Here is a 27,823-nt window from a genome sequence, read left to right on the forward strand (position 1 = left end):
ACAGCTCACGAAGCTATAGGGAGCCTGGACCCCTTTTGCAGGCGGACTCCTCCTCCTCATCCAATCTATCACAGAAATCATCTCCAAGCGAGGGAGAGGAGCAAGGGCTCCGGGGACACTGCTGAAAGACACAGCACCACCAGTCAGACAAGCCCACAGCTTCCGACACAGGCACAGCGCAGGGGGGCTAGAGGACCCAGGAGACATCGTTTCAGGGTGCCGACGATCTGGTGTTGGGGGGGTAGCAGAAGGAATGTACTTCCGGATTCTGACAGTGATTGAACGGTCATGTTTTTAACTAGCTCCGCTTGTAAATAGTTAATAAATAACTTCAGTTCTTCAAAGGAGGCTTAGTAGTTACTCATGAGCAGCACCTGGGAAGATCCCTGACATAAGCGTTCCGGTTTTCAAATGTTTTTCGGAAGCCCAACATCCGATGTGGCTGTCGGCTATTGTTTCCGGGGCGCCTGCACCAATCAGAAGCCGGGCCTCGGTTTTCGAACGTTTCGGAAGTCAAATGGACTTCCGGAAAGGATTAAGTTTGACGCTTTAGTTTTGGCTATTTATTTTGCGTTTTTGTTTTTGAGGCTTTTTCGGTTCATATGTTTTTGTGACTGTGTGGAACCCAGTTCAGCTGCTGATTGATTGTTTGACTGATTGATTGTGTGACTGCAGAAACTGATAAAAGCCTCCCATCCAAACAATGACTGCCATAAGTGCAGGTAAGGGAAAAGCTGAATTTTAATATTTATCATCTACAATACTGTCTTATTTGTTTAATTGTACAGCACATTGATTATTGCTTTCTTTTTACGGATCAATGGTCTCGTTAGATAGTAAATTTCATGTTAAATGGATGTTTTCAGGGTTGTTTTTAAAAGCCCAGAACAGATTAATCCGTTTTGCATTACTTTCTATGGGAAAGCGCGCCTTGGTTTTGGAACGCTTTGGTTTCGGAATGGACTTCCGGAACAGATTAAGTTTGAGAACCAAGGTACCAACTGTATTTCTGAAGCAATAACGTGTGATGTGCATTTTTTCAAATCTTTAGAATGCTCTGTAAAACCTGTATTTTAACAGGTGCCGTTTCGCGGAGTCGCACAAGGCTTCTCCCTGGTTTTACCCCATCTGGAGAAAGGAGGCTGACCAAGAGGAACAGCCCCCTTGCCCCCCCCCCCAACGGCCATGCAAAGTGCTTTGTGGAAGAGAGGGGAACCTGGGGGTCCCTGAACTTCTCAGGGTGCAGTTTGCAACCCACCTAACCGAAAAGGGGTCCGGGCAGGATTTCTGTGCCAGATCCACTAGGAAGCCCTCATGTGCAAGCCTGTTGATGTGACCAGGAGCTGATTGGGGGGGGGGGAGAGAAGCCCACCAACCAGCCCAATCCTGGCCTACCCACAATCTTCCGCAGCTTCTCCCTCTCCCTTCCGATCCCGCTCTCACCTCGAAAATGCCCTGCCTCTTGCTGAGGCTGCCTCCCTCCAGCGTCCAGAAGTGGATGTGAGATTTCCCGCAGGTAATGAGTAGCGTTGGCTCTGTAGGATGGAAAGTTGCGGCCAGCACAGACTCATTGGAGCACTGCGGAGGAAGAGGAGCAGGAAGGAGAGAGGGGTCAATAATACAGTGAGGCATCAGGACGCAGGAGCCAGAGGCAGGGGCCGCCAGGGCGCAAACTGGTGTCCTTCACGATTCTAGTCCACAATGTATAAACGCCACCTCCAACTCCTCGAAAGATTCCATCAACGGAGTCTCCGAATGATTTTACACATCACTTGGGAAGACAGGCGAAATAATGCCAGTGTACAGTGGTACCTCGGGTTACATGCGCTTCAGGTTACAGACTCCGCTAACCCAGAAATAACACTTCAGGTTAAGAACTTTGCTTCAGGATAAGAACAGAAATCGTGCTCTGGTGGCGCAGCGGGAGGTCCCATTAGCTAAAGTGGTGCTTCAGGTTAAGAACGGACCTCCGGAACTAATTATGTACGTAACCAGAGGTACCACTGTACTGGAAGAAGCAAAGATCACCAGTGTCGAAGCAATGATCTATCTATCTATCTATCTATCTATCTATCTATCTATCGATTCTTCAACATCAACTTCATTGGACTGGTCATGTTGTGCGGATTTCTGATTATTGTCTTCCAAAGCAACTACTCTATTCCGAACTTAAAAATGGAAAGCGTAATGCTGGTGGTCAACAGAAGAGGTTTAAAGACTGTCTCTCAAGGCAAATCTTTAAAAATGTAGTATGAACACTGACAACAGGGAAACACTGGCCTGCCAGTGCTCCAGTTGGAGAACAGCCTTGACCAAAGGCGTCATGGGCTTTGAAGACACTCGAACTCAGGATGCAAGGGAGAAACGTGCTAAGAGGAAGGCACGCTTGGCAAATCCACACTGTCATCAACTCCCGCCCGGGAACCAATGTCCCCAACTGTGGAAGGACGTGTGGGTCCAGAATTGGCCTCCAAAGTCACTTACGGACTCAACAGTTAAAACCATGTTTATGAAGACAATCTTTCTCAACTACGAGGGATCGCCAGAGAGTCCAGAATGTCTGGAGCGCCAACCCCAGGTTGGGAAAGGCTGGATTTTGGCCAAGAGGGCAGGACACAACGTTACCTTCACGTCTACCAGCTTCTGCTCCTTTTGCCAGTCCCACACGGACAGTACGTGGTCATTGGAGTCATCGACAGCACATAAGAGTCCTCCGCCATTCTGGTGAGAGACAAGAGACATGGGTAGAGGAAGCAAGGCAACTGCACCTCACAACTGCCGTCCAACGTCTTGGATTCGCCACGGCAAGCCATTTCCAGAAGCGAAACCTAATTAGAAATCTCATGCCAGCTCCCTCTTTCTTTAAAAAAACAAACCAACCAGTGCTCTGTGAAGAAGCACGAACAAGTAGAGATGTGAAGGCCCAGAAGAAAACCAGAAATTTTTTTGGCGACGACGGGTTTTTCCCCGTTTTCCCCCTGAAGCCTTTTTTGGTTTTTTTCGAAAAATTGAAAAAAAATAAAATAAAGATTATGGAATGTTTTGTTTTAACATGATGAATAAAATATTTTAAGATAAGGGGTTCAAATATTTTATAAATCATTTCTAAAAAGAATATGTATGGTATATCAGATTATTCTAATTTCTGTGAGGACAAGCAAGTCCTAGGTTGCAAACTGAACTCTCCAATGCAAGGACAAGATACATTTCTTCCTTTAGGAGGTGCTGTTGTCACCAGAAAAGAAAAAGGTTTCAGTTTTGTTTTTGCATGCGTGTGGTATGCATTGGTTCTGTTCCTCTTCACTAGGCCTCAAAACACTGGAAGAAAATATAGAGCAACAAAAAGGGCCTGAAAGTATATACTTGATTACAGCTCAGAAAATGATTCTGATTACATTTCATGCCCATTCATTGAAACTTAGTCCCACTTCCTTCTTCAATTCTTTTTATGAGAATGTTTTTTTTAAAAAAAAATACTGTGGAGAGGAAATTTTCTGGATTTTTAAAAATTGTTTTGTGGAGTTTTTTTTTGTTCCACATAAATTAGTAAACAGTTCAGGAGATTGTTGCTCCATTTGTTACAAATACAAATAAATATTATTTTAAAAAGTAAATTCTGTTTGTAATAATTGTTTGGATACCCTATATTTTTAATATGCTACTTGTGATAATTTTATGCCCATTAAAATTGTCCATAGTTATATTTTATGTTTCTAAAGTAACAGAATGACTTTCAATCTGGAAAAGAAAAAAGAAGTGCTAATGTAGCATTTTTTTTCAATTTTTCAAAAAAAAAAAATCGTTTCCCCCAGAAAAAGAAATGGGGAAAAAACAGGATTTTTTCCGAACTTCAAAATTTCCGGAAATTTTACATCTCTATGAACAAGCTCTGTAAAACTAAGGTTTAGGATATCTTGATAACAGAACTGACACCCCCCGGCTACAGAATTTGGGTCCGGGCAGGAGGAGGGTGTCCCTTGGCCGAATATGAAGGCAGGTGGGTGGAGGCTGGGCCTCCTTGAACTTGCAAACTCATCTTCCTTTCACCACCCCCACCACCCAATCACAACCTCACTAGCGGTCAACGGGCCGGGCTGTAGCTCAGGGACAGAGCATCTGCCTTGGAATCAGAAGCTCCCAGGTTCAATCCTGGCATCTCCAGACAGGGTTGGGAGAAGTTCCTGCCTGGAATCCTGGATATCTGCTGCCAGTCAGTGTAGGTAATACTGAGCCTGATGCACCAATGGTCTGACTCTGTAGGTTCCAATTGCTTCCTGCGGGGTGAGACAACATCCGGGTCCTTTTCTGCTGTGGCTCCCCATTTGTGGAATTGCTCCCCCCAGAGAAGCCTTTGTTACTGTTAGGGAAAATTCCAGCCACCACCTTCCCCACCGCGCAGCCTCCTCGCGGGACTCCCGCGCTGCCAAATGCGGGACCTGGAAGCCTCTTTCTTCTCTTTGCCCCCCCGACGATGAGCGGGTACCCCACACACACATATAAGTCGCACAAGCACCACATAAAACCCTCGCGATGAAGGGTTCCCCAAAATCCCATTCTGCGTTCCGAAAAAGCCCCTGGAAAAGCGCTTCTGTCAAACAGCGCTCCGCTCACGCTCCATTTTCTCAATGAACGGGAAACCCACCAATCAGGAGCATGCATTCAGCTCAGCCTGCAAAATGGAACGTTCAGCTCAGCTACTATGATTCAATCATCACCTTCACGCTTGACTGAACGCTAAGTGGGTATTGACAGGCTCCCTGCTGCGAGAACAATGGAACCGAAACCAAAATGTATCTAGTTTTGGGAAGCTATTAATTATGAACTGCTACAATGTTGCAAGTGGACTTATTTAGAATGTGGGTGGGCTGTCTGACAGCTCAGACAGTAAAATAGCATAAAAAATCAATATCTCAGCAACGCAAAGTCCGATCTGCTTGATTCGAGTGTCTATCTGCTCCTTATGAAATAACCTTTCTAACCCCTCGGTCCCCGCCATCCTCCGATCATCAGAAGTATATTATTTCGATACTGCATAATTTTTGGACTCTCCACTCAGTGACTTTCATAATCCCCTAAGCAGCGAGTCACGTCCTCAGGAGGAAATACACCCCTCCCGGTAATCCATTCAAGCACCCATCCATCAGTTACCATAGCAGCAGACATCCTCCTAGGAGCGTTCTATTGTCCCGACGCAGAGGAAACCTTCAATGTGTATTACACCCACCCTAGATCCATTCACCGGTTCCTGCCATCCTTCCTGATATGTAAAAACTTGTTTTTCCTATATGTAAATTTTACTGTAACCTCCTCTCTCCCCTCCCATTTCTGACGTTTCTGTGATGTATTTCGCTATGTATTCTGGGCAATGGCGGGAAGTTTTAAAAGTCCGTGACACCCTTTGTTCGGGGTTCGGATCCTCCTGAACCTTGTTGCGCAATAAACTCCTTTGCTTTTGCTCCAATCTCCGGCTGGTCTCCATTGCCTCCGCAGCGAACCACGGGCTTCCTCCGTAGGACCGGGAGCTGAGCCTTCTCGACCCGGAAATTTCCGTAACAGTCTTGGTACCGAAACCCGGGACCTGCGTTCTCCCGTGGTGGCTGGGGACCCCCACCGAGCCTTCAGCCGGCAACGGGACCCTTTTCTCCCGTGGAGACTCGACGGATCCCTGGCCATCCTCCGGGCGGTAATTGCAGGTCTCAAGGGGAGCCAACCGGGGAGCAAAGGCAAAGTTCAGCCGGCTTCGTCTCCAACGATCCAGCGGATCGCGCTGGAAGACGCGTAAGTATAAATCCAGTGCACTGGTGATTGGGGGGAGGGGGGAGGTAAGCCTGGCAACCGCAATCTACTGCTCTCTTGCCTATCATTTCTTGCCTGTCTCTCAGTCTGTCCCGTGGACTGCTGCTCAACTCGAAAGGGGAGTCCTGAGCTCTATCTCTTTTTCTCCAATACCCAGTCAGCCGCCCCGTTAGCTGGTCTAACGAACGCAAGGGACTGGGCTCTTTTTCTACTTTGCCAGCTGCCAAGGGGCAAAGGACTTCTCTGCACTATCCTAAACCTCAGCCGCCCCGGTCGGGCCATGTAAAACACGCTGGTCGTGCGTGAGCCCGCTTCCGAACGCAAGGGAGGTTTTTCCGGACCGTTTAACTCTATTTAAAGGGCTGCCCGATCTGGCACTGCAGTGGCAGGCGTCCAGTAGGGTTCCCTTCCTTAGCTGTTAACGATAGGCAGGAGGTTGCCAGGTGGGGGTGCCCTGTAATGGGTGGAAATGGGGGTTGAGAAGTAGGAATAGATGAGAAGAAATGGAAGAGAAAGGAAGAGGAAAAGGGAGCTCCAGAAAAAGGAAAGGAAGAGGTAGTTTAGAGTAGATCCCCCTGGTCAGCCGCCCCGCTAGCCGAACTAGTGAACGCAAGGGACCAGGCTAGATTATTGGAACGTCGTGTACTGTACTTTGCCTATGTTAAGAAACCCCCCCTGTCCCACTCCCTTAGTGAGAAACCCCGACTTACAAAGATACCTTTCCCGTCCCTCCTTTCCCAAAAAACCCCAGGTTCCTCTTAAACCCCAAGGAACGATGGGTGCCAAGGCTTCAAAGCATGGTCGTACTTCCACTGGGAAGAAGACTTCTCGAAAGCCTTCTTTTACCCAGCCGGAACCCGACTCTCCCCTCGCGATTGTCATGAAGCATTGGAAGATAATTCCGGACCATGAGATTTTGTCTAGACAGAAGCTGCAAGATCTTTGTAGGAATTCCTGGCCGTCTTTTACTGAAAGAGTGCCATCAGAACTCCGCTGGCCACCGGAGGGATCCTTCCATCAGGATCAACTAAAAACCCTAAAGAAGCTCTTATTAGAAGAAAGGCCTCGACAGCTTGATTATCTGGAGACTTTCGAGGCTGTATCCCAAGTCCTTATGACTCTAAACTCGTCCCCAACGCTCCAGATGCCCGTGATTAAACCTCCTAGAAAGAATCCTAAGAGACCAAACAAAGGTCCTGCGCCACCCCCCTATGAGGATCAGGCCATGGCACAGGGACCTGAACAGGATGCTAGTCCCAATAGCCAAGCAGTGGCTCAAGGTGACAAATTACTGGTTCATCCCGCCGGCCAGGAAGGGATTCTAGCGGTGCCCGATGTGTTTATGAGTCCTGACTCTACTCCAACTCCTGTCAGAGACCATGGCACCTGTCCCCCATCCATTCTCCGGCAGTCCGTCCAGGCAAAGGCCAAAGGCAAAGGGGGAAACGACCACCAAGCAACCTCCTTCCAGATGCCACTGAGGGCTTTCCCTATACCACCGACAGACCCAGATGGGGCCCCACGTATGATCTATACCCATCAACCCTTCCGTACGGCCGATCTGATCAACTGGGCTAACACGATGCCCTCCTTGAGAGATGACCCTGACAAGTGCCACCGGCAAATTGCTACCATTTTCTCTTCCCATCACCCTTCTTGGACTGATGTCCACGTACTCTTAAATGCCCTATTCAATGAGGCTGAAAAGGCTGACATCCTCAGTAAGGCTGAAGAAGCCCTAAATCAGGAGAACTACCAGGAAGGGAGACCTCAAGGGGTGGGGGCCCTGACACCTAGAGATCTCCGTATTGAACCCAACCCTGCCTGGGACTACAATACCCCTAATGGCATCTGGTGCCTGAACTTGTTTAAAAGGGCCATCCTAGATGGCATCAAGGCTTCAGGGCAGCGCTCAATAAACTGGACTAAGGTTCAGACTGTAATACAGGGACCGAATGAACACCCTTCGGATTATTATTCCCGGTTGGTGGCGGCTATTAAAACATGGGGCGGAATAGACCCCGAGAATCCGCACCATGATATAATAGTAAAAGGCTTCTTCAAAGACCAGGCATCGCCAGATATAAGGAAAGCCTTAAATCTCCTAGTTGGCTACGATGGGAAAACTTTTAGCGAAATACTGTCCATCGCCAAGTCCGTCTTTAACAACCGGGACGAAAAGAAAAGGATGGACACCAGGGCAGGGGAAGAGGCAGTGCTTGCCCTCAGTATGGAAACCCCTTACTTCCCAGCTCCAGGGTTCCCGGCCAGGGGAGGAGGCAGGGGGCGAGGAAGAGGGGAAGGATTGAATGCAAGCCCATCCATGCCACGACCCTGGGGCCCATCCACTGGCCTCTGTCACCTGTGTTTTCAACCAGGGCACCTAAGACGAAACTGCCCATATTTATACCCGGGGAGCCCATGGGTTGAAGCTAATTCTTACCCATTCCCCGGAGGAAACCCACCATACACGACCTTTCCTTCGCACCCTCCTTGGGCCCAGGGTTATGAGAACCAGCAAATGGTGCCACCTCATCCCCAAGGGAATTGGCCACCCCAAGGCACCCAGGTCTCGGTGGCCCAACCAACCGCAGAGTCACACCCTCCAAATCCTTTCCGTGCCCCTCTGCCAGCTCAAACTGACCCGCAATTCGTTCAAGCCCCTCCTTCCGACTTGAGAACATAAGGAGAGCCCCAACAGGACCTTGAAGCCCTTCCCCTTTGGACTGCGCTCAATTCCCACCCCTCGTATACCCGGGGGTACAGCCCACCGTACCCCAGCATCGCACCCCAGTTCCTGTTCCTCGTACCCCAGCACCGTACCCCAGCATCGCACCCCAGTTCCTGTTCCTCGTACCCCAGCACCGTACCCCAGCATCGCACCCCAGTTCCTGTTCCTCGTACCCCAGCACCGCACCCCAGCATCGCACCCCAGTTCCTGTTCCTCGTACCCCAGCATCGCACCCCAGCATCGTACCCCAGTTCCTGATCACCGCACCCCAGCATCGCACCCCAGTTCCTGTTCGTCGCACCCCAGCATCGCACCCCAGCATCGCACCCCAGTTCCTGTCCATCGCACCCCAGTTCCTGCTTCACCGTTCCCGAGTCCCCGTACATCGTTCCCACCAACCATTTTCGGACTTACCGCTTTGACAGCTTGCCCTATTCTGACTGCTTGCCGTTTGACAGCTTTTGACAGTTCTCCACATTTTCGGACTCACCGTTTTGACAGCTTGCCTTATTCTGACTGCTTGCCGTTTGACGGCTGTTTGACAGTTCTCCACATTTTCGGACTCACCGCTTTGACAGCTTGCCTTATTCTGACTGCTTGCTGTTTGACAGCTTTTTGACAGTTCTCCACATTTTCGGACTCACCGCTTTGACAGCTTGCCTTATTCTGACTGCTTGCCGTTTGACAGCTTTTGACAGTTCTCCACATTTTCAGACTCACCGTTTTGACAGCTTGCCTTATTCTGACTGCTTGCCGTTTGACGGCTGTTTGACAGTTCTCCACATTTTCGGACTTACCACTTTGACAGCTTGCCTTGGTCTACCTGCTTGCCGTTTGACAGCTGTTTGACAGCTATTTGACAGCACACCCTGTCTCCTCGTTGGCCACCTTTGACAGCTCGCCAGTGTGACTACCTGCCACTTTGACAGCCGTGTGACAGCTCATCATACTCTCCGATCAGCTGGCTTTTGACAGCCCACCGTGCCTGCACCCGATGTTGACATCCAACCATGACCGGCCCGCTCTCCCTGAATACGACCAGCCGAGGCGCGTGGGGAAGGTGAGTACCAAGTCTCGAAGGTGTAGGTGTGGAGAAAAGGATTTGTGGTTCTGCGAACCAGATACAAATCTTATCTCCAAATGCGGGACTGTTAGGGAAAATTCCAGCCACCACCTTCCCCACCGCGCAGCCTCCTCGCGGGACTCCCGCGCTGCCAAATGCGGGACCTGGAAGCCTCTTTCTTCTCTTTGCCCCCCCGACGATGAGCGGGTACCCCACACACACATATAAGTCGCACAAGCACCACATAAAACCCTCGCGATGAAGGGTTCCCCAAAATCCCATTCTGCGTTCCGAAAAAGCCCCTGGAAAAGCGCTTCTGTCAAACAGCGCTCCGCTCACGCTCCATTTTCTCAATGAACGGGAAACCCACCAATCAGGAGCATGCATTCAGCTCAGCCTGCAAAATGGAACGTTCAGCTCAGCTACTATGATTCAATCATCACCTTCACGCTTGACTGAACGCTAAGTGGGTATTGACAGGCTCCCTGCTGCGAGAACAATGGAACCGAAACCAAAATGTATCTAGTTTTGGGAAGCTATTAATTATGAACTGCTACAATGTTGCAAGTGGACTTATTTAGAATGTGGGTGGGCTGTCTGACAGCTCAGACAGTAAAATAGCATAAAAAAATCAATATCTCAGCAACGCAAAGTCCGATCTGCTTGATTCGAGTGTCTATCTGCTCCTTATGAAATAACCTTTCTAACCCCTCGGTCCCCACCATCCTCCGATCATCAGAAGTATATTATTTTGATACTGCATAATTTTTGGACTCTCCACTCAGTGGCTTTCATAATCCCCTAAGCAGCGAGTCACGTCCTCAGGAGGAAATACACCCCTCCCGGTAATCCATTCAAGCACCCATCCATCAGTTACCATAGCAGCAGACATCCTCCTAGGAGCGTTCTATTGTCCCGACGCAGAGGAAACCTTCAATGTGTATTACACCCACCCTAGATCCATTCACCGGTTCCTGCCATCCTTCCTGATATGTAAAAACTTGTTTTTCCTATATGTAAATTTTACTGTAACCTCCTCTCTCCCCTCCCATTTCTGACGTTTCTGTGATGTATTTCGCTATGTATTCTGGGCAATGGCGGGAAGTTTTAAAAGTCCGTGACACCCTTTGTTCGGGGTTCGGATCCTCCTGAACCTTGTTGCGCAATAAACTCCTTTGCTTTTGCTCCAATCTCCGGCTGGTCTCCATTGCCTCCGCAGCGAACCACGGGCTTCCTCCGTAGGACCGGGAGCTGAGCCTTCTCGACCCGGAAATTTCCGTAACATTACATATCTTTAGGCAAAAGGCAAAACTGTTCCTGTTCTCCCAGGCCTTTGGCTGATTAATCTACGGCCTTTTAAATGTGTCTGTGGGAGGGGGGGCGGATTATTGGCTTGTTTTTGTTTTACCTACGCATTTTGTGTTCTTGTTTTGTATTTTTATGTTGTGAACTGCCCTGTGATCTTCGGTTGAAGGGCAGAATACAAATTTAATACATTGTTGGCCTCTGTCTGGCTCAGGAGACAACAGAGGATTGTAGTTTCAGGGATGAAGTTAAACCACTGGAGAGTTGCAGCTCCTGATGTGGCTGTAGAGACCGATACAGGAGAGACATGTTTTGTTGCAGCTGGGGCAGATAAACGGCCTCGGTCCAGTATACCTGAAGGAGCGTCTCCACCCCCATCGTTCTGCCCGGACTCTGAGGTTCAGCGCTGAGGGCCTTCTGGCGGTTCCCTCGCTGCGAGAAGGCAAGTTACAGTGAACCAGGCAGAGGGCCTTCTCGGTGGTGGCACCTGCCCTGTGGAATGCCCTCCCGTCAGATGTCAAAGAGAAAACCAACTACCAGACTTTTAGGAGACATCCGAAAGCAGCCCTGTTTAGGGAAGCTTTTAATGTTTAATAGATTCTTGTATTTTAACATTCTGTTGGAAGCCGCCCAGAGTGGCTGGGGAAACCCAGCCAGATGGGCGGGATATAAATAAATTATTATTATTATTATTATTATTATTATTATTATTATTATTATTATGAAGGTATCCTGTTGTGGTACTGCAGATGCACTGTGGTGTTTCTTCTTTCTAAACTCCTCCCCTTATTTATTATTTATTAAGCGGAGGCTTGACAGCCATCTGTCAGGAATGTTTTGATGGTGTTTCCTGCTTGGCAGGGGGTTGGACTGGATGGCCCTGGTGGTCTCTTCCAACTCTAGGATTTTATGATTCTATCATCATCATCGTTATCTACCTAACCCAAGCTTGTGGGGTGAACAGCGGGCTCTGGGTACCCCCTTTGTCAGGGAACTGTCGTCGACTCAGATGGTGGAAGGGCTCTCGGGGTGTTACAGAGACCTCGCACCCCCTTGGCACAGAAGGAGGGACGCCACTTCCGTCCCCCCAATTGCGCAGAGGGGTCCCACATAGGGAAAGAAGGAGGGGATTTCGCATTCCCAAACTCTTATGCCGGGGGGGAAACCGGAAAGGGGCACTCCCGGATTCTGCCAAAGGATGAGACAGGCGTGAATTTCAGCTCTGCGCTGTAAATAGTTGCACAATAAAACTTTTTAAAAGGAAACGACGGAGTCCGGTTACTCATGAGCAACTAAATGAGGACCTTACACCCTTTTTGGCGGAAGGAAGGAAGGAAGGGAAGGGAAGGATGACTCACAGACTTTGAGAATCCCACGCAGCTCACAGCTCGGTCGAAGGGCCCGGGGCCCAGGACATGGAGCGTGTTCAGACTCACAGAGTCCCAGACCCGAACGTGGGGAGGCAGCGGCTGCCGGAAAGAAGAAGAATGCCGGTTCGGGAAACACGAAAGGAAGCAACTCTTCATACAACACGGAAACAACTTGTGGAACCTGGGGGTTCCGGGAAAGGCACTGGCCACAAGGTTTTGCTTTAAAAGCACAACAGAGGAAGGCAGGGCTGCATTCAGGCTGCAACATATAATTGGTGCAACCACATTCAGGCGTGGCAGACGCTACGAGCTACTGGGGTGAAACAGCAGCAGGAGGAGACCGGGATCTCCATGCCTTGGCTGGGACGGGGAAGGGATGCCAAGATAAGACACACAAAGGGCAGCTCCTAAGTACGCAAATGTTCAGATGCCCCATTATTTGGGAAGGGGGGGGGATTTTTCCTGTCGGATTTAAATGTATGCAACCTGTTCCCGTTTCTCCTCTGCTCCTCTCTCTTCCCACCACCGCCACCTCCCAGTCCCTGGCGCCTCCGCCTCTAGCCAGCCTGCCCCTCTCACCTTGCCATCTTTCGAAGTCCCGGCCACCTGCCCAGTTGCTATGGTGACCATGTCAGGATGCATAGCGAGGCTGAGTGAGACAGGAAAGGGCAGAAGTCACACAGTCGCATGCAGAGAGGTGCTCCGAAAGGCCACCCACCCACCAGGTGGGGGGTGGGGGCAGTGGGGGCGGATCCAGGCACCCAAGCAGCTCTCCCGCGCCTGGGAGGGCACCCTCCACGCCACGACCAACACCTCGGGAGCGAGTCCGCCCCAGGCAGCGTGGGCATATGCTCTGTCTCTGCCACCCACTCCTTGCAATGACTCCTTCTGTTTTTACAAGTGGCACTGCCTGCAAACTGGCATTGCATCTTCCGGACCCCCCCCCCGCTGCTCCTCTGCCGTTCAAGCTGGAGAGGAAAGAAACAGCGCAGGAACCGCCTCGCCCCCTCCCCGCCCCCCCATGCTTACCACTTGATGTCATCATTGTGGCCCAGGTAGTGGCGTTGGCGCTGTTCCTCCACGTTGTAGAGGACAGCCACGGCGGCCACGAAATACACGATCTCCCCCGTGGGCAGCAGGAAAAGGTTGGCGCGGCAGTCGCGGCCCCGATACCCATAGCTGGAGCGGATGCCGGCGCGTCAAGGACAAAAAGAAGAGAGTGGTCTTTGCGGTCCTGGTCACCAGGTCTGGGAGCCAAGGAATGGAAGATCCAGAACTCGCTTCAAGCGCCCCACTCCCTTTTCTACTTCCTCCCCCACCTCCCACCCCCCGGGGAAACTGCTTTGAGTAGGATACACCCAGTCCAGCTTCAGCTTCTTATGGGGCAGGTCCAGCTTGGCATCGAGGCTGTAGGTGGCGACAACGGCGTCGGGGACAAACATGGGGATGGGCCGCCCCCGCAGGAACATCTTCACGTAACCATCCTCTGCGTACGGATCACCGGGGGGGGGGAGAGAAGGCGTCACCCATCACCCGTAACTGCGCTTGCAAGACCTCCTCCAGCTGCCCAGAGGGATCGGGGCCGCCTCTACAGCGCCTTGATTTCCCCTAAAAGCAGACGCTCTCCTCCGTCTCTCACCTCACCCGCCCTGAAGCAAAACTTGTAGAAAGCTAATCGCTTGGGGCGAGCAAGGCCCTCCCTCCTGGCGACCACGAAGGGAGAATTTGCAGAAGGCAAGCTTATCAGATGAGTTTCCCTCTTTGGCCGGTCTCTTCCCCCCCCCCCCCCCCGCTATTCTAAGAACACTTGCTGTGTTAAAACGGCACACACACACACCCCGTCTCTCAAGACTTTTGTGCAACTTGGAGCATGCAGGAGCACTTTAATGACCTCCAGGCCTCTAAGGCCATGCTCAGCTCCCAGCCTCAGACTGTATTTCTGGGTGTTTTCCTCCATCATAAACTGCAAATTGTGGCAGCATCTACTCACCAGCGCTGAAGGTGGATTCTTTAGGTTTGCTGCAAGGGAAAGAAAGAAGACAGTTATCTTAAGATTTAGTGTCAGGAGTATAACGTATTCCTGGACACCGCAGAGTTAGACGCAGACTTTTCTGGAAGCTTCTGGCTGTTGTGTAATTGACTGGACAGCACAACGCAGGAACTCAGCAACTCACTTGGATAACTATATACAGTATTTATTGATTGAAGCAACTAGCATCCATAAGTTACTATGTACAGACTTTACAAAATAAAAGAAACAAAGCATAAAATCTTTTCCTCTCTGTCTCTCTCTCTCTACACTGACCACTTTCTCCACACTAACACAACCAACACACTAACCACACTAACCACAAAGCTCTCACACAGAGCTCAGTCTTTAGGAACTCATTGACCAATCACAGGTCGTTGCTAAGGGTCTGAGAGAGAGCAGATCTGGGCTTTCTGCCAACTACTAATTGCTTGGAGATAGACAGCTGCATTTCTGCACGTAGGCAACTCTGAAATCTCTAACATGAAAGGGGAAGACTGCGGGGGGGGGGAGGAAGGCACATCTCTGCTGCAACAATCCGACTAAAGAGTTTTTCTCCCTCTCTCATCTTCAGCCTCTCGGCAGCAAACAGCTTTCAGCTGACCCTCGCATCTCTTCCTGCCTTTCTGCCAAAATACACCCGCTGCTATCCTTGGACCCTGAGTGCGGTTCGCTCTCCCACCTCCCCTCCGCCGGGCTTGTACTCCCCTCGCGGCGGCTGCACTCGCGTCAAACAAAATCCACGCATCCCGGCAGGCAGAATGTTGCTGCTCATTCCGTGACGTCGAAGCAGATCGGTCTACAGCAGGAGAGGCACCACCGGAGGGGAAGCCAGCGGGACAAGCCACGCCAAGCATTGCCAAAGCATCGGAGGAGAAGAACAGGCCTCTGCAGCCGTGCTGCTCGTGGAGCTTGTGAATGCACAGGGAGCGGAGGAGTTTGCAAAAGCGCATTACCCGCCAAGCAAGCGCCCAGACTCCAAAACTGCATGTGGCAAAGTTTTACAAGCCGAACCGTATTCTCTGAAGTCTCTTTAATAGCTCTGGACGTTCAGTCCAGTACAATTCTTAACAATGTTCCGCTGCCAGCAATCGGGGTGCTCTCAGCCTTAGGGATCAGGTAGGATGCAAGAGTCCAAATGGGGCAACAAAGAAGAACGTAAGAGGGGCCCGGCTGGATCAGGCCAAAGGGGGCCCATCCAGTCCAGCATCGTGATCTCACAGGGGCCAACCAGATGCCTGTGGGAAACAGGCAAGAATGATCTGAGCGCAAGAGCCCTCTCCCGGTGAGCTCTCTCTGAGCGGAGACGCGAACCCGGTTCCCCAGATTACGAGTCCACCGCTCTTAAACCACTACACCACACTGGGAGTATAAGGCGCCATCCAACTGTCTTTTGAGGAAATCCAGCAAAATGTTAATACTACATAGCAGCGACAAAAAGACTTCATTAAATGGTCAAACAAAAATCTCCCTTTTCCAGTTACAGGTAGGTAGCCAGCTGCCAAGCCTTTAGGTATGTGGCCCTGAAAGCGAAATTATGTCTATGGCTCAAGTTATGGGTTTGGCCCCCCCTGATACTGAGGGACAATTTTAAATCACCATGGGAAGGGGAGGTGGTGGAGGAAGTGCAGAAGTGCGGACTGTCCTCCCTTTATATAGAGTCCATGACTTATAGACATGCTAAAGCGGTGATCGCTCAGAGATTGGGGGATGTCGCCAGACACGAGGACATAGCCCCGTGAAACCTGGGATGTTTCTGGGGGAGCAGGTGTATCGGGCTGCACCAGCCCGTTACCTGGCAGATATCCACTATGTGGAATATCGCAGACTTCTCACTGCGGCCAGACTGAACGTTCTTGACTCGGCAGTTTTGAGGGGAAGATTTAGAGGAGTTCCATATGATCAGAGAATGTGCCATTGTGCTTTAGGAGAGGTAGAATCCACAGAACACATTCTACTGAGTTGTCCCTCTTATAACGATTTAAGGCAGTATCTCATAGCCCCATATTTACCTCAGTTTAGCTCTCGATTAAGAGAAAGGCAGGTAGCATATCTGCTGAATAAGCCCACTGGGAAAACAGCCTTATCTGTGGCTAAATTCCTCTTCCTGGCGCTCAAGTGTCGGAAGCGCAAAATCGAATGTCTCGATGTGGGATTATCTGTATGAGGTTTACTAGTGCTGTCCTATTTTTAATTGTGTATCCCACTGATGCTTTTAGTTCTATAATTTTGTATTGAGAAATGTTTTTCTTCTTTCTGACTATCGGTCGAATAAAGGATTTATATGTATGTATGTAGAGCCCTCTCCCCTCTTCTGGTTTCCAGCAACTGGGATTCAGAACCGTTTGCAGCTTCCAATGTAAGAAATGCGAGTAAGAGCACAGAGCGCAAAACTGTCTCGCTGAATCAGGCCCAAAGGTCCCTTGAACTCAGCCAAGGGGCAGATGGATGTCTCTGGCGCAGAGCACAACAGCCTCCAGCGTGGAGACTAGTGGGGTCACCTCAAGATACGTGGGTCTGGGGTAGCTCGGTTGGTTAGAGCGTGGTGCTGATAACGCCAAGGTTGCAGGTTCGATTCCCAAACGGGGCAGCTGCATATTCCTGCATTGCAGGGGGGTTGGACTGGATGACCCTGAGGATCCCTTCCAACTCTACAACCCACCTCTCTTTCTTTCCAAGCCTTTTTTTGGTGGTCATAACACCCACTGGTGGAAAAAAAAAATCCTCTGCAAACCCCATACTAGCCAGTTGATTACCATCAATTAAACCTGCTCCCTCCTTCTAGTTTTCCGACCAATGAGCGCAAAGGCACTGGGATAACTGGCAAGCAGCCTGGCATGACTAAGGAGAGCAGGGTGCAGCTCCAGAGCAGAGCACACATCTCAAGGTATAAGGTGCCAGGTTCGTTCTCAGCATCTCTGCAGAAGAGGATCCCCTGGGGACCCTGGAATGCACTTGTATCTCCGCTCGATTTTGGTTCCGAGAAACATTTAAACCATCAGCCTCTCCCCCACCACTCAGCGACCAAGGGGTTAACTAACTCCCTTTCTCTTTCTCTCTTTTGGAGAAGGGTGGGGCGACCTCCCTGCCAGTCTTCTGAGTCTCTTTTATCTCCCTCCATCCAGAGTAACAGTTGGCAGGGCGTTCCCCACCCCTTTTCCATGCCCTGCCCAGGGGATTCTGCCTCCTCCTCCTCCCTGTTTGTTCTCTTTCTCTCTCTCTCTCTGGGGGGATCCTGCTAGCTAGGATCTTGCATCAGCCAAGGCAATGGGCCTCCTCTCCCACTCCCTCCCTCCCTCCCTCCAGGGTACCACTGCAAGACCCCCCTGTCTGCACCAAGGAACAGGCTGTAGGACCCCCCAGGATGGATTCCTGCGCCTCTCTTGGGCTGCACATCTGGCACTGGAAGGCTCTAGTTTGCTGAGGCTGTGGGGCAAGGAGGGTTGGGGGGGGCAGGATAGGCCTCGGATTCAGTCCCCCTCCCCTTGGGCACAATGCCAGGAAACAAAACAGGTGCCTTAAGCAAGTTCGAGGCAGGAAAATGGGGCTGCAGGTGAAATAACAGCCCTGTATCGAATTGGCTTGGAGCTCCCCACCCTCGGCTTCTTGCAGGCTGCACCCTCCAGGACTGGGGGAGGGGGCAGAAAACCCGAAGGGTATTCTTCATATAGTACTTTTAAAACCAGCTGGTCGTCTGCCACTCAGTGGCACCTAAAGCCACCACCCTACAGAAGGACCAGTCGTGATGCCAACAGCCCCCCCCCAGCTTACGGCAGTGCAATATTAGCACTGTTGCCCCCTCTACAGCCCCTTTTGTGGTTTCCCTAAGCACTGCAGCAATAAGGGTCCCCCCACCCTATACCCGATTTGTTTCTGGAACCCTAAGTTCCTGCAGGGCTGGCCTCATCTCCCAGAGATGGCATACAGCTAGCTCCCCATCCTTTGATTCCTGCATTGCAGGGGGTTGGGCTGGATGACCCTTGAGGGTCCCGTCCAGCTCCACAATTCTGCTGCTTCGTGATTCCTCGCATGGAAGGCCCAACCAAGCCCAGAAAACCAAGTCACCTATCTTAAGGAAAATTTGCACCCTGGGTAACTCCCTTCACTAATGGGGGGGGGGACGGGACTCCCTCCCCACTTAAGCATAGAGAAACTCATATCCAAACTTAGCAACCGTATCCGAGGTGCCCCCCCCCCCGAAAGAAGATGGCAAAGCAGACGCATTATTCCCCTCTCTTTAAAGAGGAAAAGGACCGAGGCTGAAGAGTAGGATAAAATTCCTTGAGATGGGCAGTCAGCGCTTACTGCACTCTGCACGTGCTCAGGTGCACTCTTTATCGCTATGATCCACCTGGCGTTGAAAATAGGAGCTGGAGAAGAAAGAAGACCCAAAGCGGCCGCTCCATCAACGCAAACGCCGCCTTACCTGGGGCTGAGGCTTCTTGCCGCCTTCTTCATCGTGGATGCACCGGAGCTGCCCCCCGGCTTTGCTCTTGGGATGGGGGGGAAAGGGCTCCTCCTGCTCTTTATAGTTGATATTCCGGAGGCGGAGAGGGAGGAGGCTTCTTACGAGCAGCGATGGGGAGGATTCCTGCCTGGGCTGCTTTTTGCCCCACCCGCCGGTAGCTGGAAATGCAAGGCAACTAACTGAAGTGCAAGGCGCGTCCCGGGGGATGCGGCGGAGCAATGGGGCCCGGGAGGGAAACTTTCCAACTTTCCCCTCCTTCCTGGCTTTCACTTCCCCTCCCCCGGGCCGGGGCCTTTCTTTAACCCTCTACGTGCTGGTGACAAGCAGTGGAGGCGGCGGCCGGGGGGGGGGGCGGAGAGAAGAGAAAAGAAAAGAAGGGAAGCGCTGTTTCAGGCGCTTGGGAAAAAACCGGACGGTTTTCCCACGGAGCGCAAGCGAGAAGCAGCCGCCGTTTCGTCCCGGCACAACTAGCGGGCCGAGGGCCGTTCTGCTCCCGAGGGATGGCTTAAGATGCGTGATGGCCGTGCACGTGTGAATCCTGCTGTGCGCGTGTAGACGCGCTGGTAGGGCCCCGGGAGGGCACCTGTGGCTTTAAAAGTGACAGGGAGGGGAGGAAACTTCCCCACCCGGTATGGCAGGGGCGGAGAAAGGTTGCTGCTACGCGCTTCAAGAAGGAGATATCCGGTTTTGGGGAGTGAGGCACCGCTTCCTCCCTGCTCGCGCTTTGAAACCCGATCTCGCAACCTCTCCGCCTTTCTGCTGGCGCGTTTTGCTTCCGGTTTAGGTAGGCTTTCCTTGAGCTAAGCTGGCTCGCGTCGAAGCAAGGCGCGCTTTGCAAGACCTCAGCTGCTGCTCTGCGAAGTAGAATCAACGGGTCTTGCAGAACCTGAGCTGCTAAAAGCGAAGGCGCGCCCCTAGCAAATAAACTCCGCTGCTTGGGCTAGCTAGGCGCAAGTCAAATGAGCTTTGCTGAAGCAGAGCTGCGAGGAAAAAAATGAGCTTATTTTCCTGCCTAGAATTATGTGCGTGCAAATTTTCATAAAGATCATTCAGCGTCCATAGATGGGATTTATTTGCAGGTCTGGCTTCTTTCACACGTACCCGTCGCGTTTGCCGCTGCACGAGTTGCTCCTCTGGTCCTTGACGGCCTCGCGCTTGAGGGAGGCTGGGCGCTCTGGAGAAGGGCAGCTTCGCCCGCTGTGGGAGAGACAGCCTCAGCAATATAGCCAGACAAGGGCCAAGGGGGGCGGGCAGGTGGGGAGGGTGAGCCGGCCGAAGAGAAAGAGGGATGCAGGGAACTAGGAAAGCAGCGTGATGCGCGCATAGCAGGAGCCCGAGAGCCGGCTGCGTGAAAAGCTAAGCACCCTGCAAGACCGCTTCTCCGCGCAAGATGGCTTTTCGAAAGACTGGAGGCCCTGCACCAAAGAAACTCATAGAATCATAGAATCCTAGATTCAGTTACAGGTGGGTAGCCGTGTTGGTCTGCCATAGTCAAAACAAAATCGAAAATTCTTTCTAGTAGCACCTTAGAAGAAGTGTGCATGCACACGAAAGCTCATACCAGGAACAAACTCAGTTGGTCTCTAAGGTGCTACTAGAAAGAATTTTCGATTTTATAGAATCCTAGAGTTGGAAGAGACCACAAGGGCCATCCAGTCCAACCCCCTGCCAAGCAGGAAACACCATCAAAGCATTCCTGACAGATGGCTGTCAAGCCTCCGCTTCAAGACCTCCAAAGAAGGAGACTCCACCACACTCCTTGGCAGCAAATCCCACTGTCCAACAGCTCTTACTGTCAGGAAGTTCTTCCTCATGTTTAGGTGGAATCTTCTTTCTTGTAGTTTGAATCCATTGCCCCGTGTCCGCTTCTCTGGAGCAGCAGAAAACAACCTTTCTGCCTCCTCTATAGGGCATCCTTTGATATATTTGAACATGGCTATCATATTCCCCCTTAACCTTCTCTTCTCCAGGCTAAACATACCCAGCTCCCTAAGCCGTTCCTCATAAGGCATCGTTTCCAGGCCTTTGACCATTTTGATTGCCCTCTTCTGGACACGTTCCAGCTTGTCAGTATCCTTCTTGAACTGTGGTGCCCAGAACTGGACAGAGTATTCCAGGTGAGGTCTGACCAGAGCGGAATACAGTGGTGCTATTACTTCCCTTGATCTAGAATCTGATGCTATACTCCTATTGATGCAGCCCAGAATTGCATTGGCTTTTTTAGCTGCTGCATCACACTGTTGACTCATGTCAAGTTTGTGGTCTACCAAGACTCCTAGATCCTTTTCACATGTACTGCTCTCAAGCCAGGTGTCACCCATCCTGTATTTGTGCCTTTCATTTTTTTTTTGCCCAAGTGTACTACTTTACATTTCTCCCTGTTAAAATTCATCTTGTTTGCTTTGGCCCAGTTCTCTAATCTGTTAACTCTCCTTGCAAGACCTGGGCTGCTGCGTCCTTGTAACCCCTATGCAAAGACAAGATGGACGCAGAACGACAGTGGCTCACTGGCAGTGAATTTGCCAGCAAAGGCATATTGGACGCATTTTTTGCCTTCCCCTTGTGGACACTCTGTATTCAGAGAAACTGGAAGCCAGCCTTTAAACAGCTGACTAACAGCTACTGGGAACAAGAAGCCGATGGATCTTGGGTCCGATTCAATGCATGCTGGCCCCCGACAGGGTAGCCATTCAAGCAGATTCTTAAAGATAATTTTAATTTCTGTTCTCCTTGTGCTGTTCCATACACCTGCCAGTCTCCATTCAACCTTAATCATCTTTCAGCTCAGCAGATATTCTGAAAGCAACCGCTGCCCGTCACAATCGGGCCTTTCAAAAGAGAGGGGAAGAAAACTAAATTCTAATTCATGCCAAATGAAAACAAAAAAAGCATCTAAGCCTTCCCTCTCTCCCTGAACCAGCCTGCAGAGAGAGAAAGGGAAACAGGGAAAGTTACAGCCAGTTTTGACAAGAAGCCAACCTGCACGGTGGAAAAATTTTATCCGCATTCTGTGGCTTTGAAGCGCCTCATTCAAGTCTCCTCTAATCTCCCCTGGCTGTTGAATATCTCTTCAAACTGGAAAAAAATTGAGGGTTTCCCCCTTACTCCGGGTAAATATTTGTAGAACTATTTAAAATTAAAGTGCTCCTAAAAACTGAGCTTTGGAAGAACCACCAATCACTTCAGAATTTGAAATTTGGATTTGTGTAAATTCCCCAATTCCTTTCCTCCTCTCTTCTGTTCATCACCTACATTTTTTTTTTTTTTTTGCTCAAACTGGCCCTCAAGGTTGGCTTCCAGTCATGAACCATGCTAAAAAATGCATTTAAAACGCAGCCAGCCAATACAAAACGTTTCAGAGTAATCCTGCAGCCTCCCCCGGCTAAATAATTGTGATAACGAGAGATTTAGCAATAGCAGCAGCAAGAGGGGAGAGGAACAGGAGGCCGTTGTGCAAGGCGCTCTTGTGACCAAGACCCATCACCTTTTCCCAGGAAGCAGTTCTCTCTTGGGGGACGACGGGGAGGTCGAGTAGCCCCTCCTCTGGGGGACGATCCCATTGCTCAAGCCAGGCCTGGAAGGCAGACCCCTCAACAGCTGGTAAACTGCAAAGGAGACAGTGTGTTAATTCCAGGCGGGGACACAATTGCAGAATCACAGAATTGTGGGGCTGGGAGGGACCCAGAGAGTCATCTAGTCCAACCCCCTGCAATGCAGGAATCTCGGGTATCTAAATTCACCCTCCTAGTCCAATTCTGAGTTCCCCAGAGCTCTTCATCAGGCAAGGTGTAACACAAAGAACGAGTTACAGGTGGGTAGCCGTGTTGGTCTGCCATAGTCAAAATAAAATAAAATAAAATAAAAAATTCTTTCCAGTAGCGCCTTAGAGACCAACTGAGTTTGTTCTTGTAGTGTGCATGCACACGAAAGCTCATACCAAGAACAAACTTAGTTGGTCTCTAAGGTGCTACTGGAAAGAATTTTTTATTTTATTTTATTTTATTTTATTTTGACAAAGAACGAGGTAAGGGATGAGGGGAAAGGTATAAAACCAAATACATTTCTCTCCCCCCCCCATCACTTCCCCCCACCGCCCATTTGCGAAGAGACCTGGCAAACCTGCCACCATTTTCCTATTTATTTTTGGGAAAAACTGTCACGTGAAACAGTAAGCCACACTCTGGACCCTTGAGATAGAATCCTAGAGTTGGAAGAGACCCCAAGGACCATCCAGTCCAACCCCCTGCCAAGCAGGAAACACCATCAAAGCATTCCTGACAGATGGCTGTCAAGCCTCCGCTTCAAGACCTCCAAAGAAGGAGACTCCACCACACTCCTTGGTAGCAAATTCCACTGCCAAACAGCTCTCACTGTCAGGAAGTTCTTCCTAATGTTTAGGTGGAATCTTCTTTCTTGTAGTTTGAATCCATTGCTCCGTGTCCGCTTCTCTGGAGCAGCAGAAATCAACCTTTCACCCTCCTCTATATGACATCCTTTTATATATTTGAACATGGCTATCATATCCCCCCTTAACCTTCTCTTCTCCAGGCTAAACATACCCAGCTCCCTAAGCCGTTCCTCATAAGGCATCGTTTCCAGGCCTTGGACCATTTTGGTTGCCCTCCTCAACCAAATGCGGGAAAGTTAATAAGAATCAGTAAATGCTGCCCTAGAAACAGATACCTGGCAGGTGGAGGGGCAACTCCCTATCGATGGCTGCCCAAGTAATTCGTCTTCAGACATCTAAATCCGTGGGAAGGGGCGGATTTAAAGCACGGGGGGGGCAAGGATGAGAGCCCCTGCCTTTCCCCATGCACAGTCCTTCCTTCTATATAGGCTCACTTCCAGCATCAGTGAGGCTGGCGCGGGGGGGCACTCCCCCCCCCCCATCTGCACCTGCGTGCTGCTTAAGCACTTAAAACTGCACCCCACCCTCTGTCGGCCATCCAATTGTGGCAGTCCTACATACCGTATTTTTCCGTGTATAAGACGGGTTTTTTAAATTATAAAATGATGTCCAAAAATTGGGCTCGTCTTATAGTGCTGAGGGGGGGACGTGCGATTGGTTGCAGCCGTGAGCAAATTATCTGCGGTGATTGTTGGCTGTGGTGAGGTCTGTTGGTGATAGACTGCCATAGCGGCAATTGTGTGGTCGACTGGCGGCTGTCTGTGGCGATCAGGCATTCGATCGGTGGCTTTGGCGACGTGTGCGATTTTCCGTGCCGGGGGGTGAGCGATTTTCAGCAATTCCCCCCCCCCCCAGAAAAAGCTCAACAATTCTGGGCAATCTCCCCCCATTTTCTTAAGTTTGAGTCCCTAAAAATATAGGGGGCATGTTATACACGAAAAAATACAGTGTGTTTGGAGCTTGCCAAGTTTCTACGCAGTTTGGCCTTCGTACACCTGGAGATAGGGATGCAGGTGGCGCTGTGGGTTAAACCACAGAGCCTAGGGCTTGCCGATCAGAAGGTCGGCCGTTCGAATCCCCGCGACGGGGTGAGCTCCTGTTGCTCGGTCCCTCCTCCTGCCAAGCTAGACAGTTGTACCTTGGTTGTCGAACACCTTGGCTCCTACAATTGGGTCCCAAACACTGTAAACCTGGAAGTGAATGTTCCAGTTTGCGAACTTTTTGGGAAGCTGAACGTCCGACGCGGCTTCTGCTTGAGTGCAGGAAGCTCCTGCAGCCAATCGGAAGCCGTGCCTTCGTTTTCAAACGGTTCCAGGATTCGAACGGACTCCTGGAGCAGATTAAGTTCGACAACCAAAGTACCACTGTAATGTTGCTTGCTCATCTGTAGGCCTATTTGGGCTGGAAAACAGCACGTTCCATTTTAATAAACAACAAGAGGAGGGGTGGGTTTAAAAAGAAGAAGAAAAGAATTAATATTATGTCCCAGTTTGGTTAAGTCAAGGACCCGGACAAATCTGGCTAAAGGGCGTAGCTGACCCAGAGACAAGGGAGCTAAATTACCAGAGGCATTCCTTCTAGGAATGGTAGGAACAGAGATCAAAAATTCAGATCATAAGTTTTTTTTTATACGCTACAACAGCGGCGAGACTTCTGTTGGCCCAGGTCTGGAAACAAAAGACAATACCAACTGTCCAGCAGTGGCAACAGAAAACCACTGAATACATGGAAATAGCAAAAATGACAATGAGAGTCAGACAACAGGGGGATGAAACATTTAAAAAAGAATGGGGAAAGTATATTGAATATTTGGACAAGATATGCAAGTTGTGAAATACTGACATATAACTCATGGTGTATTAAAAAAATGGAAAATGTATCATAAAGTTTTGTTAGTAAGTGAAATTATCATAAATATGAGAGGATTTATAAGTCTTAAAAGTGAATCTAGAAAAAGAAAGGAATATGAAGTACAGAGGGAATTTAATGAATGAAATTGAAATTTGACGTGCGAAATATAGATGTAAGATATAAGGAAGACATAATATGAAAGAAGGGAAGTCTATGGATCTAAGCTGCAAATGTTTGGAGTGATATAATTCTTTATTTTTATCTTATCTTCATTTGTAAAGTTATTGTAAATAATTTTTGTGTTTGTATTTGACTAAAAATTAATAAAAACTATTTACGGGAAGAAAAAAACCCGGAGACAAGGGAGTTTCAGGACAGACGGACGGACACCCCCACACCCAGTGCGTCCCCACCAACAAACACCCTGATACCTTTGCTGGGTCCCCTTTTCTGCAGGCTGAGCCCGTTCTCCTCGCAGGTGCTGAGACGCCGCAGGACATCAGCCAGGGCGGCCTTCAGCACCTGGATCTCATCTTCCTGCAGCTGCAGCCGCTGCTCCAGGTAGGAGATGCGGTCGTCCACCTCCATCCCGCTGATGGCTGACAAGTTATCATCTGGGGGGACAGAAGGGGTCAGGTGAGAAAGAAGAGGCGAGCCATTTTCTAAGACAGCAGGTGCTACACGTCATTTGTCAAAATAACCCAATAAGGTAGTTACAGGTAAGTAGCCGTGTTGGTCTGCCATAGTCAGAACAAGATAAAAAATTTAAAAATCCATCCAGTTGCACCTTAGAGACCAACTAAGTTTGTTCTTGGTATGAGCTTTCGTGTGCATGCACATTTCTTCAGATACACTGAAACAGAAGTCACCTTAACATGGACACTGGTACCAGAGCCTGCAATAAACCCAGATGCCAACTTTGCTGCCACATACACCCGGACAGCACCATTACTGGCCCCAACAACATCAAACATACCATCTCAGGACTATTTAATTGCTCATCTTCCAACATTGTGTATGCCATTAAATGCCAACAGTGCCCTTCAGCTCTCTATATTGGACAAACAGGCCAAACTCTATGCCAAAGGATAAATGGACATAAATCTGATATCGGGAATCACAAGGCAGAGAAACCAGTAGGAGAACACTTCAGTCTCCCAGGACATTCTATACAAGACCTCAAAGTAGCTGTCTTAATACAAAGGAATTTCAGAAATAGACTGGAAAGAGAAGTTGCTGAATTGCAACTCATTACCAAACTTAAAACCATGGAGAGACCTGGTCTGAACAAAGACATTGGATTCTTATCTCATTATACATGACAAAGCTATCTTTAGCCATCTCACCCCTTGCTTTTTCCTGTAAGACCAACTGCAGTCGTTAACAGTCGCCAACAGGTTTACCACACCTATCTGCCAAAAACCCATTCCCACCACCCTTCTGAGTAATACCCCTCCCCACCCTCTCACTATATATAAGGGTCTGGTGACTTCTGTTTCAGTGTATCTGAAGAAGTGTGCATGCACACGAAAGCTCATACCAAGAACAAACTTAGTTGGTCTCTAAGGTGCTACTGGAAGGAATTTTTTATTTTGTTTTGTTTTGACTTCTTTATGAAAGGATGACAGGCAGAGCCCACCAAAATACAGGAGGGAGTAAGAGGAGGTGCCGTTTGCCAAGTAAATTACAACAGGTCATGAGGATTAGATGATGGAGCCAACAGTTTTATGGCCTTTTCATATCGCTGTGCAGCTTATATCAATATCAATCTATTTGAAATACCCTTTGATTTTAAAAAAACGCATTTATGAATATATATCAAAGATTCAATTCCCCAAAATAGAAATTATTGGATAATATGACCACAGCAGCATGCATTATATATGCGAATTATCAGAAGCAAAAGGAAACTCATCAATTTAGGAAATGGTTTATGAAACCATTGAACAGAATAACTTGTGCTGTGTCTGCGAAATGAGGGGAGTATCAAACTAATAGATTGGGACAGGAATGGGAGCTCTTTAGAGAATTTAAAGTGAACCGAAAGAGGAACACAAATTGAGGTATTTCATTCCTTTTTCTGCCTCTGAAGACGGTTTGGAAACTTTGGTTGGTGCAGAATTCGGCAGCCAGGTTGCTCACCGGAGCAAGACGGTTTGAGCATATTACTCTGGTTGTGGCTGCCAGTTAGTTTCCAGTCCCAAATCAACATACAGTTGTACCTTGGTTCTCAAACGCCTTGGTACTCAAACAACTTGGAACCCAAACACTGCAAACCCGGAAGTAAGTGTTCCGGTTTGCGAACTTTTTTTGGAAGCCGAACGTGCTCCGTTTTGGGTGTTGCACTTCCGATGTGAACGCCACGCTTCCGTTTTGAGTGTTACGCTGCGGTCTGTCTGTTTTTGCTATTCATTTTGTGTTTTTGCGGCTCTTTTTGTGACTGTGCGGAACCCAGTTCAGCTACTGATTGATTGATTGATTGATTGATTGCGTGACTGCAGTACATTTTTTATTGCTTTCATTTTATGGATCAATGGTCCCGTCAGATAGTAAAATTCATGCTAAATTGCTGTTTTAGGGGTTGTTTTTAAAAGTCTGGAACCGATCAATCCGTTTTGCATTACTTTCTACGGTAAAGCGCGCCTTGGTTTTGGAACGCTTTGGTTTTGGAGTGGACTTCTAGAACGGATTAAGTTTGAGAACCAAGGTACCATTGTACTGTTTCTGACCTATAAAACCTTAAACGGCTCAGGACCACAATATTTTAAGGACCACCTCTGCCCATAGGAACCAACCCAGACC

The 27,823-nt window shown here is 49.5% G+C and overlaps 1 protein-coding gene across 5 annotated transcripts in view; it reads right to left on the reverse strand.

Annotated features, from left to right (window-relative positions):
• The window catches only part of EML2 (EMAP like 2), a 55,528-nt gene that overhangs the window by 21,036 nt on the left and 6,669 nt on the right, over positions 1-27,823 (reverse strand). For 3 of the 5 annotated variants that reach the window (XM_033158582.1, XM_033158581.1, XM_033158583.1), the window contains exons 2-11: positions 25,453-25,635; positions 22,247-22,367; positions 19,864-19,959; positions 14,256-14,284; positions 13,622-13,751; positions 13,295-13,444; positions 12,845-12,914; positions 12,254-12,364; positions 2,626-2,721; positions 1,444-1,578 (exon numbers count right to left, since the gene is read on the reverse strand). In XM_033158582.1, the coding sequence (XP_033014473.1) occupies positions 1,444-1,578; positions 2,626-2,721; positions 12,254-12,364; positions 12,845-12,914; positions 13,295-13,444; positions 13,622-13,751; positions 14,256-14,284; positions 19,864-19,959; positions 22,247-22,367; positions 25,453-25,635 (1,121 nt within the window). Of the gene's footprint in view, positions 1-1,443; positions 1,579-2,625; positions 2,722-12,253; positions 12,365-12,844; positions 12,915-13,294; positions 13,445-13,621; positions 13,752-14,255; positions 14,285-18,720; positions 18,921-19,863; positions 19,960-22,246; positions 22,368-25,452; positions 25,636-27,823 lie in introns of those variants that run through there. The other 2 variants (XM_033158585.1, XM_033158586.1) reach the window with 2 other exon arrangements.

This window comes from Lacerta agilis, chromosome 8 (assembly GCF_009819535.1).
Source record: "Lacerta agilis isolate rLacAgi1 chromosome 8, rLacAgi1.pri, whole genome shotgun sequence".
In the NCBI taxonomy this organism is placed as follows: Eukaryota; Metazoa; Chordata; class Lepidosauria; order Squamata; family Lacertidae; genus Lacerta; species Lacerta agilis.